This window comes from Mirounga angustirostris, unplaced genomic scaffold, assembly GCF_029215605.1.
Source record: "Mirounga angustirostris isolate CCGP_5_RB_7025 unplaced genomic scaffold, mMirAng1.0.hap1 SCAF_5, whole genome shotgun sequence".
Classification (NCBI taxonomy): Eukaryota; Metazoa; Chordata; class Mammalia; order Carnivora; family Phocidae; genus Mirounga; species Mirounga angustirostris.
Genome location: NW_026991713.1, coordinates 7,936,590 through 7,957,739, shown reverse-complemented (window position 1 = coordinate 7,957,739; position 21,150 = coordinate 7,936,590). Strand labels below are relative to the sequence as shown.

The 21,150-nt window shown below is 39.0% G+C and overlaps 2 protein-coding genes across 5 annotated transcripts in view; one reads left to right on the top strand and one right to left on the bottom strand.

Moving 5' to 3' along the window:
• Positions 1-5,403, bottom strand: part of ST13 (ST13 Hsp70 interacting protein) — a 55,419-nt gene extending 50,016 nt beyond the window's left edge. Inside the window, exon 1 of the mRNA XM_045872469.2 lies at positions 5,245-5,403. The gene's annotated coding sequence lies outside the window, so the exon portion shown is untranslated. The remainder of the gene's footprint in view (positions 1-5,244) is intronic.
• Positions 1-21,150, top strand: part of XPNPEP3 (X-prolyl aminopeptidase 3) — a 77,386-nt gene that overhangs the window by 19,281 nt on the left and 36,955 nt on the right. For all 4 annotated transcript variants that reach the window (XM_045872465.3, XM_064590568.1, XM_064590569.1 and 1 more), the window contains 2 exons: positions 10,568-10,975; positions 13,106-13,308. In XM_045872465.3, coding sequence (XP_045728421.1) covers positions 10,568-10,975; positions 13,106-13,308 — 611 coding nt within the window. The remainder of the gene's footprint in view (positions 1-10,567; positions 10,976-13,105; positions 13,309-21,150) is intronic.

Here is a 21,150-nt window from a genome sequence, read left to right as displayed (position 1 = left end):
TCTGGACATAGGGTTTTAGACATTGGGGTAAGAGGGGTTAGAAGTAGATGGAATTTTAAAACAGAATCATCAGTATTAAAGAAAGCAGGTATACAGTTTTTGCCTTATGTAAGTATCCAAAGTATTAATCAATTGTCTTTCTCTAGGTAGACATGGAAGTGTTAAAATGATTATGGAGTGGAGAAAGAGTAAATTATTGAGAAAAAAATAAAAGGCATGTCATTTTTTTAAAAATAAGTTTCTTTTACAGAGGCAGTCAGTTGGTTAGTTTGGAGTATGAAATTATATCATCTGTTACTTGGTTTTCTTCAGAAAGTTTCATGTTTGGCATAGCTATTTTCCCAGTACTTGTAAGTACTTAAAACTTTTGGGAAATAGCTCAATCTTTTCTCTATTACACGAGATCCATATATATTATAGAAATATTAGAGAATACAAGTAAAAATATTTTTAAAAAAAATTACTCATAATTCCACTGCTCATAGAAAACCACTGTTGAGATTTTGGTATATGTATCTTTCTAGGCTTATTTTTTATATAGAAGTATGTGTGTCTGTGTGTATGTGTGTATACACATGTGTATACTTTGTATACCAATCAGTTATTCCCTAAAAATAAATTCTTAGAAATGAAATTACTGCGTCAGCTCTTTCTGAATTCTGGGGAGCTATTTCCTCTCGATTTTTCCTGGCCATATCCACCCAAGTTTCCTGAAGCAAGAGTAACCTGGAAAATACTGAGCAGAATGGCTCAGAGATAAAGGAATTCTAACTGTGCTACTACTGCTTGAGATGGAAATAAAAAATCAGACTGACTCCCCCCAAGGTGTCCTAGTGATTTCTAAAATTTATTTCCTTAAAGTATGTATGTATTTATTTTTAAGTAATCTCTAGGCCCAACATAGGGCTTGAACTCGCAACCCCAAGGTCAAGAGTCGCATGCTGTACTGCCTGAGCTAGCAAGGCACCCCCCATTTCTTCTTTTTAACATTGCCATCCCGGTGCTAAGGACTGTGTCTGTAGAGACAGAAAATGTCAGTTCATCCTCCTTGATCACACTAATATGCCCACCACTTATCACCCAAGCAGGAAAAAGTGATTCCATGCGGGAAGGCACGTGGCATTCTAAGCTATTCAGTGTGAATCTACTTTTTTTTTTTTTTTAAGATTTTATTTATTTATTTGACAGAGAGAGATAGGGAGAACAGGAACACAAGTAGGGGGAATGGGAGAGAAACAGGCTTTCCACCAAGCAGGGAGCCTGATGCGGGGCTCGATCCCAGGATCCTGGGATCACGACCCAAGCTGAAGGCAGACGCTTAACAACTGAAACACCCAGGTGCCCCATGAATCTACTTTTTATAATATCTGTGCAGATAGATACTTACATAGTTCCTGGACATTGACACAGGAGTAATGCTGTCATTAACAGAACAGCAAGGTGTTCAACTCACATAAACACTGCAACTTACCAGAGAATAGGAAGAACTACTGCCTAATGAAGCATTATTTCCAAGAACTTATATTTCTAACATTGTTACATTCCTGGGCACATTTAATTTTGGAATATGTGATGTAGATTATAGCGCTTTAAGAAAGAGAGTTGGGCTTGTCAGAATGACTTGTCTGACATACCCAGAACCACTTGTTTTTCTTTCAACTACAGTATTGAAGAGATTCATTGGGAGGTATTCAGATTATAGCTGTGTGACCCCACAATTTGAGGGAATGCTTTTACCATTTACCTGTTTGTCCCTTATCATCAAATATAATGGCTGAGGCTATACAGTTACTGTGAAGTATAATATTTAAAGTGATGAAAAGGTTGGTTCTAGAGTGGGTGCTAGATAATAATTCCTGAATCTTCTTCCCTTAGACAATTAGGTCTCCATCTTTCAGTCATAGTTTAGTTGTGGTTCTGCCTTGAGCAAGGGGTGTATTTTTTTTTTTAAGTTTTATTAAAATGGTTGACTTCAATATCTAAAAAATCAAGATTTATTTTGGTGGGGTAAGATTTTTATACTATTTAAAAGATTAAAATATATGTCCAAGAAATGACAGAAATTCCAGGTGGTCTGAATCTGCCTAGACCACTGGGTGAGCTTTTTAAAAATATACATACATGCCATGATCCTATAGACTTACTGAATCAGAATCTCAAGGATAGGGCTTAGGCCATATGTTTTGAAGAGCTCCCTGGGTGTTTCTGATGAACACCACTTACCTAATGGGTACTCATTCAGGTGGTGCATGAGATGCCTAAAACCAGATCTTTGGCCACAGGTCACATTTTGAAGCAGAGTGTGCCTTCCCCATACCTCTCTTACATCCTCATCCCCAAACACTCAGTTCTTAAACTCATTCATAGCTTTATCATCACCACCATCACAGAGTTTACAGAATGATGAATTTACATTTATGTAGCCATTTCAAAACAGTTTTTATAGGTTACACCTGATGAGCAGAATAGTAGTATAAAAATGTTTTGTATTCTAGAGGGGTACCTGGGTGGCTCAATTGGTTAAGCATCTGCCTTCAGCTCAGGTCGTGATCCCAGCGTCCTGGGATTGAGCCCCACGTTGGGCTCCCTTCTCGGTGTGGAGTGTGCTTCTCCGTCTGCCTCTGCCCCTACCCCTGCTCGTGTTCCCTCGCTCTCTCTTTTTCTCTCTCAAATAAAGAAATAAAATCTTTAAAAAAAAGTTTTGGGATGCCTGGGTGACTCAGTTGGTTAAGCCTCTGCCTTCATCTCAGGTCATGATCCTGGGGTCCTGGGATGGAGCCCTACATCGAGGTCCCTGCTCTGCAGGGAGTTTGCTTCTCCCTCTGCCTGCTGCTCCCCCTGCTTGTGTTCTTGATCTTTCTCTCTCTCTGTCAAGTAAATAAATAAAATCTTTAAAAAAAATTTTTTTTTGCATTCTAGAGATTTTAAATTTAAGTTCAGGGTCTAATTTTTTTAATAAATATTTCACCATGAAGTCTACCTGTATTTTTTTTTTTAAAGATTTATTTATTTGAGAGAGAGCACACATATGAGCTGGGGGGGGGGAGGGCAGAGGGAGAGAATCTTCAAGCAGACTCCCCACTGAGCGCAGAGCCCGAGGGGGACAGGTGCTCGATCTCACAACCTATGAGATCATGACCTGAGCTGAAACCAAGAGTCAGAGGCTTAACTGACTGAGCCACCCAGGCGCCCCTACCTATTTTTTAATAAAGTAATATATTTTCTTTTCTCACTTCCTTTGTACCTATGGAATTTTTTAAATGACCACATTATTTGTATTGATTGTGCATTTTCCTCTTGTCTTCATTTTCTGAAATAGATTTTAATGCAGAATAAAGACTGGAGTGGTTACATATATAAATTTACAGGTGACTAAACCTATATATATAACCTATATGTATGGTGTTTGTTGATTACTCATTTCAAGTTACCATTATACTGATAATTAGTTTATAGAAATTCCATAAACTGCCATCTAGTGCAGAATTATGGAGTATTTCTCTCTTTTTTAATGCTGGGAGAAAAGAAAATTGGAGATACAATAATTTTCCTGTGTTTTTTTTTTTTTAAAGATTTTATTTATTTATCTGAGAGAGAGAATGGGAGACAGAGAGCATGAGAGGGGGAGGATCAGAGGGAGAAGCAGACTCCCCGCCGAGCAGGGAGCCCGATGCGGGACTCGATCCCGGGACTCCAGGATCATGACCTGAGCCGAAGGCAGTCGCTTAACCAACTGAGCCACCCAGTCGCCCCATCCTGTGGTTTAAATACTGATACATTAAAAATAAATGACTTTTCTATTTCTCTTTAACCTTTGTGCATATTTCTCATTCATATTGAGAAATCTCTGAAGTAAAGATTAGCAAGAATCTGCTCTAGACAAGAATCAGGAATCTTATAAAGAACTGAATAATAAAAAGCTTCTGAATCACATGAGACTCCTTATTGTGGGAGAAAGCCAAAGACTTTCAGAGTTTCTATGTAAATATTACTTTGATAGGGATAGTGGTTGTCCATGTAAAGTTTACTCTTTCAGTGTCCTTCCTGGCTTTGGATTACCAGAATGACATCTTTAAGTATAATTCTTTTTTTTTTTTAAGATTTTATTTATTAATTTGACAGAAAGACACTCAGCGAGAGAGGGAACACAAGCAGGGGGAGTTGGAGAGGGAGAAGCAGGCTTCCCGCTGAGCAGGGAGCCCAATGTGGGGCTCGATCCGGGGACCCTGGAATCATGACCTGAGCCAAAGGCAGACACTTAACTACTGAGCCACCCAGGGTACCCCTTTAAGTGTAATTCTTCATGGTGGTAATAATTGTATCTACTATTTATATAGTGCTTACTGTTCTAAGTATTTTAACTTATTTAATCCTCCTGACAACTTTGAGAAGTAATTGCTATTACTATCTCCGTTTGACAGATGAGAAAACTGAGTCGTAAAGCAGTTTGGTAGCTCTCCCCAAGTCACTCAGTAAGTTGTTGAGCCAGGATTCCAACTCAACGGAAGTCTGACTGTGAGTCCATACTTAACCACAAAACAATACAAAAGACTTGTGCCAAAGAATACTATCTGGAACTTCTGAAAAGTCTATTTTTGTCATAGGTTTTTAATAAGAAATTCACCTGAGGGAAGTCTTAGTGTAAAAGGTATTTCAAGTTTAGAGAGTAGTATACTTTTTTAAATGTCATGAAATTTACATATCATGAATTGCACGGATCTTAAATTTACATATCATGAATTGCAATTCAGTAAGTTTTGACAAAGGTAGATGCCAATATAACCCGCACACCTCAGTCAAGATATAGAACGTTTTCATCACCCCGGAAAGTCTTCTCCCCTCCAGTCAGTACCCCCTCTCCATCTTTAACCATTGCTCCAGTTTCTATCAACATGGATTGTTTTGCCTCTTCTTGGAATCATACAGTATGTACCGTTTCTGTCAGGCTTGTTTTGCTCAATGTATGCAAATAAAATCTATTTAGAGTACTTCTTTAATTGTTTATTTGGTCATTTCATTTTTTTCAGAGAGGTCTGTATTTTACTTTATAAAGGAAACATTTATTAACTTTTTTTACCCCCATTCTCCAGCTACATAGTAATAGATCAATTTATAAACTACTTTCTTGTAGACAATAAAAACTACCTAGTATTAAACACAATAGATTTTAAGAACGCTGGTTCAAAATCAGACCATATTAAAATCCTAATCTAATTATTTTGGGGAAATAATTAAAATACATACCTAGATTGTAGCAAAGATTTGCATCTTTCTGTCCATTTTCAGTCTTTGTAAAACTTTCCTCTTGGGTTTTCTGCTTGGCTGATTAAATATGAAGAACATTTTTCTTATTCTCTTGAGAAGAGCAGTCCTGAATGTCCTAAAAGAGCTCTTCCTCTTAGCTGTAGAGTCTCAGAATTGATTGTGAGACTTTGCTATTTGCAGAGTCCAGATTGTGACATGTTGGCATTTGATTGGTAAAGAAGCTTGTTAGAATAGCCCCTCTATCCTTAACTGATTCCACACGATAAAATACTAACTTTGTTCCTTACTACATTACAGTGTGACAAAGTTACCAGGATGTCTATTCAGATACGGTTTTATTGGAAGAAATTCAGGCCAGATTGACCATTACAATGGTTAGTTTTATGATCAAAGGCCATAACAACTGCCAGGTTTATCTCTAGGGTTAAAGTTCATTACTTTATAACACCTTTTTTATTTCCTCCTTCAAATGATAAGAAAAGATGTCTTTTTTTCCTTGGATAATTTTTTGTCATGACCAAAGAGTTCTTTGTTACTTTGAGATTTCAGAAGTTTGGAAGCATTTAGTTAATGGTCCACTCTATAGCGTTGATGATTTGTAAGTTTAGGAAAAGGTAGCCAGTGTTTTAAATGTTTCTCATGTAGTCATTTGTATGAAATTGGATTGAGGAGGTAGAGGAGTATCTTGAAGGGAGTAAAAGATAGTTTTCCAATCCTGTTTTGATTTCCAAATAGTTGTATCTTTTTTCAGAAGTTTCTTTACAATATATCTCTGTATATGCCTTGTTATTAATGAGAACAGGAGAGAACACATATATTAAGGTCATTAAAATTGTGAATTTTCTTATTTCCCAAAATTAAAAACAAACACAGAATGAACTGATTTCTAATTTAGTTTTATTACATGGACTATAGCTGTGAGGAAACCAAAGCAAAGCACAGGAAAGGGAGAAAAGAGAAGACAAAAAGGAAAGGTTGGATGATCCACCAGTTACAACCAGCCTCTGCTTTTATAAGAGGGTATTTACTGCTTGGGTACATTGGGAAATGTCCAATGTTGGGTAACAGTGGCAGACTTAACATGAATAATTATCAGAGATAAATAGTTAAGCTTTTCCTGGGCTCTGGTACAAAGTTCAGTATTCTGCCCAAGAACCCTAGAGGACTCTTAGCCACTTCAGTCCCGGGGTGGGGGGGTGGGGAATGCAATGTGAGCTCTTCCAGGACTGACTCTGTTGGCTTACTTACCTTTTATTTCTTACCAACTTCATCAATAAAAATGTGGATTTTTTTTTCTCTTATACATAAATAAAAGTTAATTTATTTTATTAATGAAATGCAAGCTATAGAGTTTGCTGGAGAGATAAACTATACATAGGTAAAACAACTAGACTCTTCCAAGGCAATCATAAACAACTGAGTTTCATGTACTGAACATGAGTACTAAGAAAATTCAAAGGTCTTTGACCCAGCAATGTCTGTCCTGGGACTATCCCATAGAAAGCACCAGTACATAAGGCATAAAGGTACCAGGATAAGTACAAAGATCTTTATTATTACAGCAAAAAGCTGAAAATAATATACATGCCCACCAGTATAGAAATGGACCAGTAAGTTATGATACATCACCCCAAGAAATATATGGAGACATCAAGCGGAATGAATAGAAGCTATGCAAGATGACTTGGTGGGAGGGATTTCTATGAGGTGTCACTGTGATAGAAAAGCAGGATACAGAAGAATGTGTAGTATCCCATGTTTGTAAAACACTAGTAACCAAAAAACCCTAAATGCAAGTATATGATTATTGAGAAAAATAGGAAAGGATACATGCTAGATTACCAGTGTGGGTGAGGTATTCATGTGGGTAGAAGGAGGAAAGGGAAGTGACGAATCAAACAGCAAAGGAAAAGGGGGAAAATATTTATTGAAAGAGTTCAGTATGATGTGATTACCTTTATACACAACTATAGGATGTATATGTAAGAAAATGAAACAATTAACTTAAAAAAAATAAGAGGGACAAATTAACGTGACCTGGGCTCATCAGGAAAGCCCTTTGAATAAGAGGAGTCTAAAAACAAACATGCGTTGAGCCTGAAATCTTGGGAATGGAATTGCTGTGGAGGGAGAAGAGATTTTGGAAAAGGGACACATTGTAAGCAGGGTAATAGGGAAAGAACAGATTGGACCTATGTAAGACATAAGAAGGAATTAATTTCAGAATAATTGGAGAAATGATTAAAAAAAGTTGGCCAAATCACTGAAGACCATATATTATGTGATTTCATTATATGAAATTTCTGCAATAGACAAATCCATAGAGACAGAAAATAGATTAGTGGTTGCCAAGGGCTTGGGCAGATTGGGAGGAAATGGGCAGGGGTTTATTTTGGGAGTGATGAAATACTCTAAAGTTGATTTTTGTAATGTTTGTACAATTCTGTGACTATACCAAAAACCATTAAATAGTACATTTAAGTGGGTGGATTGTATGCTATGTAAATAATATCTCAAGCTGTTTTTTAAAAGTTGACCAGATAAATTGGAATCACCTGGTAGAGAGCATTAAAATCTACTTAAGAGTTTGAATTTGATCTAATGGACAACAAAGAACCATTGTAGGTTATGAGTATGACATGGACTGCCCATGAGCTCTCTTTTTCTCTTTATTTGGGATTTTAATTTTGAGAGTATATACTCATTGAAACAAAATTCAAATAATATTAAAAAGATGTTAGAAAGGGACACCTGGGTGGCTCAGTCAGTTAAGTGACCAACTTGATTTCAGCTCAGGTCATGATCTCAGGGTTGTGAAATCGAGCTCTATGTGAAATCGAGCACTGGGCGTGGAGCCCGCTTAAGATTCTCTGTCTCCCTCTCCCTTTGCCCTCTGCCTCCCACTGGCACATGTTCTCTCTAAATAAATACAGCATGTTAAAAAGAAAATCTCAGTCTTAACTCAATCCCCATAGATTACCACTATAAAATTTGGGGTTCTTTCCGTTTTTAAAAAAGATTTTATTTATTTGAGAGAGAACATGCATGCATGAGCAGGGGAAGGGGCAGAGGGAGAGGGAGAAGCAGACTCCTCACTGAGCAAGGAGCCCGATGCAGGGCTCGATCCCAGGACCCCAGGATCATGACCTGAGCCAACGGCAGACAGTTAACCAACTGAGCCACCCAGGTGCCCCAGACATTGTTTTTGGTTTTTTTTTCTAATTATTTTTTTGCTCTTTGTTTTTGTGTTTTGTTTTATTTTAATAATTGGGATCATATTATCCATCTTGTACTGTAATTTTTTCATACAGCAGTATTTCATGGCTATCTTTCCATGCTTGGATGTGGAGACTGGCTACTACAGGAAATAATAGTAATCCACATCACGAAGTCAATGTAAAGATTAAATGAGCTGATACCTATAAGTAATTAGAATAGTACCAGACACATAAGAAGCATTCAGTAAGGGGCGCCTGGGTGGCTCAGTCATTAAGCATCTGCCTTCGGCTCAGGTCATGATCCCAGGGTCCTGGGATCAAGCCCCGCATTGGGCTCCCCGCTCAGCAGGAAGCCTGCTTCTCCCTCTCCCACTCCCCCTGCTTGTGTTCCCTCTCTCGCTCTCTCTCTCTCTGTCAAATAACAAAATCTTAAAAAAAAAAAAAAAAAAAAAAAGAAGTATTCAGTAAGCATTAGGTGGTGTTTTACTATTATTATTGCTAGGTGTCGGCTGAGGGATACAGCTTTCATGAGTGATTGTTTTAGTAGTTCTTTTATTTTGCAACCTCAAGTGAAAGCACACATAATTTCCAATACAGAAGGGAAACACTCGGGCGCCTGGGTGGCTCAGTCGGTTAAGCGACTGCCTTCGGCTCAGGTCAATGATCCTGGAGTCCCGGGATCGAGTCCGCATCGGGCTCCCTGCTCGGCGGGGAGTCTGCTTCTCCCTCTGACCCTCCCCCCTCTCATGCTCTCTCTCTCATTCGCTCTCTCAAATAAATAAATAAAATCTTTAAAAAAAAAAAAAAGAAGGGAAACACTCACCCAGTCACCACTGGGCTAGCAACCAGGCAGTGTGCTGGGTACTAATATTGAGAACTAATATGTAACACTTCATAACACAGGTTCCTAATAAGAGTTTGTGAGTGGGCTTAGGTGAATCAGACAACTCTTGAAATATATGTCAAAAAAGTTTGTGTGTGCCTGCGTGCAGTTTAGTAAACAATGAATCTATAGCTTTTATTTATTTATTTTTTAAGATTTATTTATTTGAGAGAGAGGGTGCACGTGCCCAAGCAAGGGGAGGGGCAGAGGGAGAGGGAGAGAAGCAGACTACCTGCTGAGCATGGAACCCCATCTAGGGCTCCATCTCACAACCCTGAGATCATGTCCTGAGCCAAAATCAAGAGTCAGAAGCTTAACCACCTGAGCCCCCCAGGTGCCCCTGAATCCATAGCTTCTAAAGATTCTTTGGGGAGTCTTCATTGCTTAAGAACCACATGCTTTATCAAGGTTGCTTCTCATGACAGCCCCAAGAGGTAGATAATATTGTTAAGAGTTTTTGGAAAGTACAAAGATGGTCCCACTTGGAAAATACAAAGATTTTCCCTCAGGGAGGGAAACTTCAAGGAAGTTATGTGTACCCAGCTCTACTGTTAATACAAAGTAGAGAGTGAAAAGTCCTATTAGAAAGGAAATAAAATTGGAACTAGAAATTCAGAAGGAAAAATTTATTTTTAACTCTTGAAATTGGGGGAAAGCTCTTTGGCCTTAAACTCTATTATGTTAAAAACTATACATCATTTTACAAATATTTATCAAATGCCCACTACATTCCAGTTGTTATTCTAGGCTCTGGGAATATAACATTAAACAGACAAAAATCTATGTCCTCATGGAGCTTACATTCTTTCAGGAAAGTCATACACGGATAATGTCATCCTTCTCACCTTTTATATTGACACTTCAGGTCAACCTTAATTATATGCCTAACAATGCCTTCCACATAATAAAGATTTGTTCAGTAAAGATTTGATTGAATGAGTAAAAGAATGAAAGAGCTCTTATGGGGTCATGATTCCAGTTTTCTGGCAGGAACACATTTAACTATCATTTCTTCCAACCTTTTTGCAGTGGAATAGAAAATTTGAAACCTGGGTCATCTCCTTAATTCCCCATGTGCTATGAGGAGATTTGGCATAAATTGAAGAAATGATCTTGGGTGTCTTCATCTAATATTAAGCTACCTTAAAAGTAGTTTGGCACTATGTAAATGCAAAGCATCACTGTTATTTGTCATTTCTAGGAGAGGTGACGCCAGGACTATCTCAAGTGGAATATGCACTTCGCAGGCACAAACTAATGTCTCTGATCCACAAGGAAACAGAAGGGCAGAGTGGGACAGACCAGACAGTGGTTCTCCTGTCCAACCCTACATACTACATGAGCAATGATATCCCCTATACTTTCCACCAAGACAACAATTTCCTGTACCTGTGTGGATTCCAAGAGCCCGATAGCATTCTGGTCCTTCAAAGCCTCCCTGGCAAGCAGTTACCAGCGCATAAGGCCATGCTTTTTGTGCCTCGGAGAGACCCTAGTCGAGAACTTTGGGATGGCCCACGATCTGGCACTGATGGAGCAATAGCTTTAACGGGAGTGGACGAAGCCTATACACTGGAAGAATTTCAACATCTAGTACCAAAACTGAAAGGTAACAAATGGGAGCAGAAGTCAAATCAAATCACAGGCCAGATTTTGGATTAAGACCTTCCTTGCCTATTTAGACAAAGTTCTTAATTTTCTAAAATGATTATCATAGCGGCATTTCCTTGAGCACCATGAAAGGATCATAAATCTTTTCCACAAGACTTAAAGTGCAGAATGAGCATAGGTCATTCTTCCAGATCACTGACCAGTCTATTGGCCTCTGATCACTGCTTATTACTTCTGCCAACTCTTCAGAAAGAAGCAGTATTCTCAAAGGATGATCAGTGCATCACCAGCATCAGAATAACCTGGTGACACATATTAGAATTACAAATACATAATAGATAATTGAAAATGTAAAATCTTAGGCCCCCACTCCATACCTACTAGATCAGAATCTGACTATAAACAGGATTCTCAGGTGATTCATATAGTACACAGTTGAGTCCATGCCCCTCAAAAAGGTCGTTTTTCTCTACGTTTATTCTGGTAAAATTATAATCACTCATAATGTTTTAGGATTCCTTTTCTGGAACTTTTCAGAACCTACACTACATTATAAACTATCTTTAGTGATTCTTGTAAATCTACAGCTCTGGGAAGCATTTTATTTTTTGAAGTGTCCAAAAGTCGCTTAGAGCCAAATTTGGTAAATAAGATAGCTGATCAAGTTGGAAAGTACTAATTTTAGACAAAATATGTATGGTTGTAAAATTATAGTCTGATTTTCTTGTATGGTTTATAAATCATCTCTGAAGTCAGTTTCTAAAAAAAATTCCAAAATTGTTTCCAGTGATCATGGAATTTATTGGACTTGTTTCCTGCAAAGACTCCTTTGAAAGAAAATACTCATTTGAATATGCAAGTTCTAATATGTTTGAATTGTTTTCATTGCTTTATGCAAGTATTCTCTATATTACAGAGGTAATTACTTAGCTAAATTAGTGGAACTTTTTTATATCTTCACAAAGTCAGAATTTTTTTTTTTAGCTTTTTTATTTTTTTAATTAGTCGCTAGCTGTCCTATTCAACAGTGTAAATTTCATCAACCTAGTACTGTTAAATAAAGCCTTACACCAAATGTATTTCTCAAAAGTACTTTTCATTCACCATTCTTAATGTTAGTAGTTTACTAGATAAAAGTAGTAGGCAAAGGAAAAGATTCGTGAAATCATACTTATTTAAAAGTTTAAAAACCAAAAAAAGTTGGGCTATGATTTCATACCCTAAGAACAGGTAGTAGAAGTGGTTTTACTGTTTTAAAAGTACAATTAAATTTCTATTAAAAATAAGATTAGCGTTTGACATATAATATACTTAAAACCATTTTTATTTTAAAATGAAAATATTTAGGAGGTTGTATCACTAATATATAACCAATCAAAATTTGTAGGATTTTTTCCCCTCTTCTTTCCCAAATACTTTGTATAAAACGTACAACCTTCAGACTTCAGTTGTTGGGAATGCTGCTCTTAGGCCACGTCAGGAAAAAAGAAAGGGACGAATGGAGACATGGTGTAAGTGGGAACATTTTCATTATGGGCCTTCACATCTTATATCTCAGGCACATAGAGACCAGTTCCTTGGGTCTCTAGAGTTAAAAGGAGAACGTGGTTGTCTAATGAGAATATATGGCAGATGGGTTAGCACACATTATCCACTAGAGTGTTTCCATAGCCATGAAGAATTGCTCCTAAATGAGATAAGAACCTCCTTTCACTAACACTGAGATTGGAAAGGAAGAGAATACTTTTAACCAGGAGGTCAAGATCTGAGTATTTTTTTTCACTCCTCTTATGTTTAGTTATTCAACAGTGCCTCTAGCTCAGTTGTGGTGTGGAGTTCTTTAATAAATAATGAAATCAAAGCTGGAGAAAAAGCTTTAGTCCCATCTACCATCTTTATAAGGAACCCTGAAGTTTGGGGGCAGAAAAGCTGTATATTCGGTGTCAGAATATCTTGCCATTTGCAGGGAATAGCCTTTCCAGTGATACATAACCCTTCAGTTGCTTCAGTCCTGAGAGAGTTATATGTCACGGGTTTTACAGTTTTCACTCTTGTTCAAGTCATTATAACAGTTGGTATTTCTTGTTAATTTTTATTTATTTATTTATTTTTTGCTGCTCATTTTAAGATGAGACAAATATGGTCTGGTATGACTGGATGAGGCCCTCTCACGCACAGCTTCACTCAGACTACATGCAGCATCTGACTGAGGTCAAAGCCAGGAGCAAGAATAAAGTTCGGGCTGTCCAGCAGCTGGTACAGCGCCTCCGGCTGATCAAATCTCCTGCAGAAATTGAGCGAATGCAGACTGCTGGGAAGCTAACATCACAGGTATGGTTCCTATTGAAAAAGTTTTTCCAAATTAAAAAATCTAAGTTCTTAGGGTTCGGTGGGTACCTTGAGGTACCCAATGCAGTAATCTTACAGTAGATGAGCATCTACCTTCTACTTTAATGTTTAGTGAACATGTCTAGAGACTTGCTCAATACCTTACAAGGCAAGATAAATCTGCCTTCTTGTATCTTTCACCCATGATCTTAGTTGTTTCTCCTCGGAGCAACATAAATTCATTCATTGTATTTCCTTTCCTAATAATAACCACAACAATAGTGGCAGTTAAACACAGTTTAATTGCTAAGGAAGACTCGGGACCCAAAATGACAATGCTTACAAAGCTGTAATTTATTATAGGAAAGGGGTATAGTACAGCAACAGCATTAAAGTAAGAACACCTGTCACAGTCCATGGCTGTCTCACAGAAGGGTTCAGAGAAGCCAGGTGCAGGCTGTCATTGTCCTCCCTCAGTAAGGGCCGGGCAGGATGCTCTTTCCTCTCGTGGATAAGGAACCACAGATGGACACACAGAACACGTTGGAAACAGGGGACCCAAAATGGAATCTCAGCTAGAGATTTTTGCGGTTTTGGTCATATTGGCTTATTCCTGCTGTACAACAGCAAAGCCCTTCAGAGAGCTCACAGAGAGACCAAATATAAACCATTAGTCTCACTGCTATCAGTATTCAGAACCTGGTACAAACTGCCCCAAAATTCTTTGTAACACTTTTCATTAATTGTGGTGAAATATATATAACATAAAATTTAAACGTTAGCCATTTTTAAGTGTACAGTTCAGTGGCATTAAATACATTCCCACTGTTGTGCAACCACCCCTACTACATATCTCCAGAACTTCTTTATGATCCCATGTTGAAACTGTATACCCGTTAGACAATAACTTCCCATTTCTCCTTCCCTCTAGCCTCTGCTGACCACCATTTTTATTTTCTGAGTCTATAATGTGACTACTTTTTAGGCACCTCATATAAGTGGAGTCATACAATATTTGTTACTTTATTTCTGACTTCTCTTTTTTTTTTTTTTGACAGAGAGAGAGAGAGACAGAGAGAGAGGGAACACAAGCAGGGGGAGCGGGAGAGGGAGAAGCAGGCTTCCCGCTGAGCAGGGAGCCCAATGCGGGGCTCGATCCCAGGACCCTGGGATCATGACCTGAGTCAAAGGCAGACGCTTAACAACTGAGCCACCCAGGCGCCCCTATTTCTGACTTATTTCATCAAGCAAAATGTCTCCAGGATTTATCCATGCTGTGGTATATATATCAGAATTTCCCTTCTTTTTAAGGCTGAATAATATGCCATTTTATTATATGCTACATTTTATTTATCTGTTCTTATTTTGATCTACATTTGGGTTGTTTCTGTCTGTAGGTATTGTGAATAATTCTGCTATGCACATTCTGCTTTTCAAACCCCTACTTTCATTTCTTTTGGATATATACCCAGAAGTAGAACTAGTAGATCAAATGGTAATTCTATGTTCAATATTGTGAGGAACCACCATACTGTTTTTCATAGGACTTGTACCATTTTACATTCCCACTGGCAATGGACAAGGGTTCCAATTTTTCCATATCCAGGCCAACTTGTTTTCTGTTTTTGGATAATAGCCATTCTAGTGTATGAAAGAGATTCTGACTGTGGTTTTAATTTGCATTTTCCTAATGGTTAGTGATGTTGAGCATCTTTTCATGTGTTCATTGCCCTCACAACACTTTTAATGAGTATGTTTCATGCTATGCCTTTACCAAAGTCAGTGCCATACAGGAATTTAGCCAAACAGCTCAAGCTAATTTCAGGAATTAACCCACACAGAGCAGTCCACCCCCATAACCCATTGTCAAGTCTTATTTCTAATAAAACGGTAATCCTTAGTGTGATATCATTTACTTGCCTTGCAATATCTCATAATCATATAAGAAAATAAAAATGTACATGCAGAATCCAAACATTTTACAGTATCCAGTGTGGGGTTGGTATGGATTTAAACAGATAGCTAAACATCCATTTATACTTTCCCATGTTTTTGTAACTATACAGTTCTTTCGCTTCTTGGATCTGTAAGTGTCTGCTCCTTATGGTATACATCTGCTGAATTATTAATCTATCATTAATCAACTCTAAATATTTCTCAGACCAGTTCTCCTCCATAGGGATAATGTCCTGAGATAGCTTTAATTCCGTCTCCCACTATATTTGATCGTTAATTTCAGTATTAGTATCTACAATATTAATTTCTTTATGCCTCCTATGTTATACCATATATAGCAATACCATTGTAGTTACAGTATAAATCAGAAAATTTTGGTATAGGGGCACCTGGGTGGCTTAGTCGGTTAAGCATCTGACACTTCGTTTCAGCTCAGGTCATGATCTTAGGGTCGTGAGATTGAGGTGCGCTTAAGGTTTTCTCTCTGTCCTCTGCCCCTTCTCTCCCCCTCTTGTGTGAATGCACACACACACTCTTTCAAAAAAAAATCTTCATGTAATTTTTTTTTAAGATTTTCTTTATTTATTTGAGAGAGAGAGCATGAGCTGGATGGGGGGACAGAGAGAGGGGGAGAAGCAGACCCCCGCTGAACAGAGCCAAATGCTGGGCTCAATCCCAGGACCCCGAGATCACGACCTGATCTGAAGTCAAATGCTCAGGTTACTGAGCCACCATCAGCTTACCATGCCCCATCATGGTGTAATTATTTTGTCCTCTCCAACACAATCTACCTTTTCTTTTCTTTTCTTTTCAAGTAATATCTACACCCAACGTGGGACTCGAGCTCAAAACCCTGAGACCAAGAGCTGCAGGCTCCGCTGACTAAGCCAGGCAGACGCCCCTACAATCTATCAATATATTACAATACAATATATTATTTCTCATACGAATATAGATCAGAGGCCATATCTCTGTTTTTTTAGGATTCAAAACATCTTGAGAACATAACCAAGTTACATAGTTTGACAGATACTGGTTTCCAGTAAGAAGAAACCTGCAGCAGAACCCATTAATCCACTACAGGAAGCACTCTATATTTGATCATTAACATCAGTATTATCTGTCCAGTACTAGGGCGTGATCTCACAACCCTGATAACATGAGCTGAGCTGAAATCAAGACTTGGATGCTTAACTTAACCAACTGAGCCACCCCAGTGCCCCTTAGTAGGTCTTTTTCAGCAGTATGTCTTTCCTCATTAAAAACAAATATGCCAGGGCACCCGGGTGGCTCAGTTGGTTAAGCCTCTGCCTCCAGCTCAGGTCACGATCCCGGGGTCCTGGGATCCAGCCCAGCATCGGGCTCCCTACTCAGTGGAGAGCCTGCTTCTCCCTCTCTCTCTGCCCCTCTCCCCACTCACGCTCACTCTCTCAAATAAATAAATAAAATCTTTAAAAAAAAACAAAAACAGGGCGCCTGGGTGGCTCAGTTGGTTAAGCGACTGCCTTCGGCTCAGGTCATGATCCTGGAGTCCCGGGATCAAGTCCCGCGTTGGGCTCTCTGCTTGGCAGGGAGTCTGCTTCTCCCTCTGACCCTCCCCCTCTCATGCTCTCTCTCTCTCATTCTCTCTCTCAAATAAATAAATAAAATCTTTAAATTAATAAATAAATAAATAAAAAACATATGGCTGGGTGGCGCAGTCCTTTGAGCATCTGACTCTTGGTTTCAGCTAGGGTCCTGATCTCATGGGTCGTTGGATCAAGCTCTGTGCTCCATGGGGAGTCTGCTTGAGGGATTCTCTCCTTCTGCTGCCGCTTCCCCCCTGCCCTGTGCACTCCTGCGCTCTCTCTCTCAAAATAAATAAATCTTTAAAAAAAACAACAACAACAAATCTGCCTGACCAAATACTCCTAAGCAGCTCCTAATTCCACTAAAGCTCTCTTATTTCAAATGGGCCAACAGCAGACATGTCATTGAGTACTAACTGCCTTTGTACAATTAGGAAATACATTTGGTACTTCAAAAATGTTAATTCCCCCAGGCTTAGATCACATGAGTAGTAGTCACTCCTAATAGACTTTGGTTTGAGTGTTTCATAGCACTTCCCATAACCAGATTTCAGAATTCTCAGGAATGTGGACCCACCGAGTTATACCTAGTGCTTGTCCTTTATCCGTGATCCAAGTGTCCCAATTGTTCCTCCTTCTTGTGCCTATTTACTCACAATAACAGGGCAAATAGCTATTTTTACACATAATATTATTATTATTTTTTTTAAAGATTTTATTTATTTATTTGACACAGAGAGAGACAGCGAGAGCAGGAACACAAGCAGGGGGAGTGGGAGAGCGAGAAGCAGGCTTCCTGCCGAGCAGGGAGCCCAATGTGGGACTTGATCCCAGGACCCTGGGATCATGACCTGAGCCGAAGGCAGACGCTTAACGACTGAGCCACCCAGGCACCCAACACATAATATTATTTTGACAAAAGGGATATGCAGTAGATAACATTCTACCACCATATTCTGGTACGTTTTTATTTTAAGATTTTATTTATTTAGGGTGCCTGAGTGGCTCAGTCGTTAAGCGTCTGCCTTCGGCTCAGGTCATGATCCCAGGGTCCTGGGATTGAGTCACACATCAGGCTCCCTGCTCGGCGGTAAGCCTGCTTCTCCCTCTCCCACGCCCCCTGCTTGTGTTCCTGCTCTCGCTATCTCTCTCTCTGTCAAATAAATAAATAAAATCTATATATTTTTAAAAAGATTTTATTTATTAGAGAGAGCATGGGGGTGGGGGTGTGGGAGAGGGAGAAGCAGACTCCCGGCTGAGTAAGAAGCTCCACTTGGGGCTCGATCTCAGGACCCTGAGATCATGACCCGAGCGAAAGGCAGAGGCATAACCAACTGAGCCGCCCACGTGCCCCTCTGGTACCTTTTTAAAGCCATCATCATGATTAATGGCACATAATGTTCTTTGAGATTATTAGTCAATGTTTTTCAGATTCAGCCCGCTAAACATTTTCCACAGGTTGCTTCCCAGCACAGCTCCTCTATAATAGATGTATCCTGTGAAATGAGAATCAAAAAACATTTGCATTGTTGACAGAGCTCCCATTTATTTCTTCATCCATTTTGAGGACATACGTCACTCTGGGAAATGTATTTGTTAGGTTAGCTATTGTTCAGCTCTCTTTGGCTCTTCAGGAAAGGACACTCCATCAGAGTCCTTTGCCCCGACAGGCTTCTGAATCAAAGCTGAGAGAAAATATTATTCTCTTGTTTTAAGCATCTCTTTAGGCACCAAAATTATGTTAGATTTTCCCTTTTGTGGCATTCATTTATTGGTTCCCTTCCCCTCAGCAACAATCTGGCCTTTCTTCCTTCTTTCAACACTAATTTTAACCCACACCTTTCCCCCTGAAGTAGAATTTTCTGGTTAGTCCATCTCCAATAATAGGGGGACAGATTGGATAAGTACAGAAAAATGGGACTGTACCATTGGCAACCAAAGCAGTTTTTTTTGAGCTTCAGTGGGGGCCAGTGGTCTATGTCATTGTTTTTTACATTGCTGCCTGGCTTGAGTTCCTCCATGTCCATTCATTTCATGGACCTTCATTGCCATTTCAAGAGAACGAATTAGGCCATCAATTTATTGATTGCAGTTACCTACAAACCCTGGCTTTGGGTTTCTTTGGTAAGCATCATTATGGCCTGCTTTGATTTGCCCTCAGAATTTCCATAGAGATTTCCAAAGAACAGTGCCCCACATGTGGGGATCTTTTACTATCCAGTTATTTATGGCCAACTTGTTAGACCAATTGCAGGGCAATTGGCAACAGCCTGGGATCAGTATTTACCCAAATAGCAAGACTTTTATTTGTATCTAGTTCTATCACAGGTAAGAACACAGCATATAATTCAGCTCAGTGGATCAGTCTGTTATTACCTTCTTCCATGAGGATTTTACCTTCTGCTGGACTCAGAGCACCTCCTTTCCATACAGAATTACTCTCAATTCTGAAACTGCCATCTGTGAACCAGACCAATTACCTGGCATCCTTGGGCAGTTGGTTGAAAGAAGAGACCCAAGGAAAAAAGGCTCATAAATACAAGTCTGTCCCATCCCCTGGTCGCATGCTCTATATAGTGCATTTCCATTTCATGATGCAACTTTTTTGGGCATCGCTCTTCCTACTGGAATGTTCTTCTGACACTAGCAATGATATGATAGGTATTTCAGGTCCTAATTTGCTCTTGTAAGTCTTTTAGTTATTGGGGCGATCTCAGCAAATGCCCCAAAATAAATCAGCAACTGTCTTTCAAAAGACATAGAGTGGAAAGCAACATCTAATAATGTCTTAACACCCAAGCCAGAGGTCATCTTGGAGTAGTGATTATGGCTTTTGGTGGAAACCAGTTGGTATGAGTGCAGGGGCTGACACTTTCTAATATCATTTCAGTGTTAGGATCATATGGTTCTAACATAATAGCTTAAGTCATAGCCTTCTGCAGTCTAAGAAGACTTTTTTTGTTAAGGCCCCTAATCAAATAAGGCCTTTTTCATTGTGACTTTATGAATTGGGGCCAAGAACATCCCTAAGTGAAGTATGGTTTCTCTAAAAACCAAATATGTGCAGTAGTGTTGTTGAACCTCTTCAATCGGAGGGTCAGGGACTGATAACAGTGTATTCCTAGTGGTTTGTGATATGTCACAGATTGCTCCAACCTATGTAATCTCCCAAAATTCCATAGTCTCTGTGGAGCCCTGGATTTCTAGCAAGGTTAATCAGTCATCCCCAGTCAGTCATATGATTTATGACCTTAGTAAAGTCGCTTTTAACTCGATCCGCAGTTTCAGATGAAAATAATAATACCCAGGGCGCCTGGGTGGCTCAGTTGGTTAAACGACTGCCTTCGGCTCAGGTCATGATCCTGGAGTCCCGGGATTGAGTCCCGCATCAGGCTCCCTGCTCAGCAGGGAGTCTGCTTCCCCCTCCTCCCTCTCGTGCTCTCTTTCATTCTCTCTCTTGCAAATAAAAATTAAAAAAAAAAAGAAAATAATAATACCCAGGCACCTGGGTGGCTCATTCGGTTAAGCATCTGACTTTTGATCTCAGCTCAGGTCTTGATCTCCTGGTTGTGAATTCAAGCCCCACATTGGGCTCCACACTTGGCATGGAGCCTACTTTAAAAAATTAAATAAAGGGGAAATAAAAAGAAAATAATACCATCAATATATTGTATTGTCCTGCTATATTAGATCTCAGTCGTGCCTCATCAGATTGTGACAATATTCAGAAGAGTTTTAATATTTTTGAGGTAATACTGTATATTGTAAGCCAATCCACAAGAATGCAAATTGTTGTAGGCTCTCATTGGTGATTAATAATGAGAAAACTGCATTAGCCAGATAGTAGAGAATACCAGTCACCTTTAGCTTGTATGAATTGAATAGTCTGGACTGTACTGGACGCAGCTGAGGCTCCTCAGGGTATGGTTTTATTGAGCCCCCTTGTAGTCTACTGTTTAAGACCTGATTCAACAGTCTTCCTCATTGGCCACACTGGCTTATTTCAGTGAGTTTATGGACACTAATATACTTATATCTGACATTTCTTTATTTAGGATAGTAATTTCTTATTGCCTTCTAGGTATCCAATAATGTTTCAGATTTACTAATTTAATTGGCTTAGGTTAATTCTAAAGGCTCCCATGTTGCACGTCCAATGAGTACTAGATGAAGAGAGGATCCAAGTTATTCCTTTTTTCTTATGACCCAGTAGGCAGAGGAATTTTTATTCAAACATTATATTCATATCAGTTATACAGTCAGGGAGACATCACAGTATCCTTTTTTTTATTATACATTCTAACTTCTAAATAGACTTTAA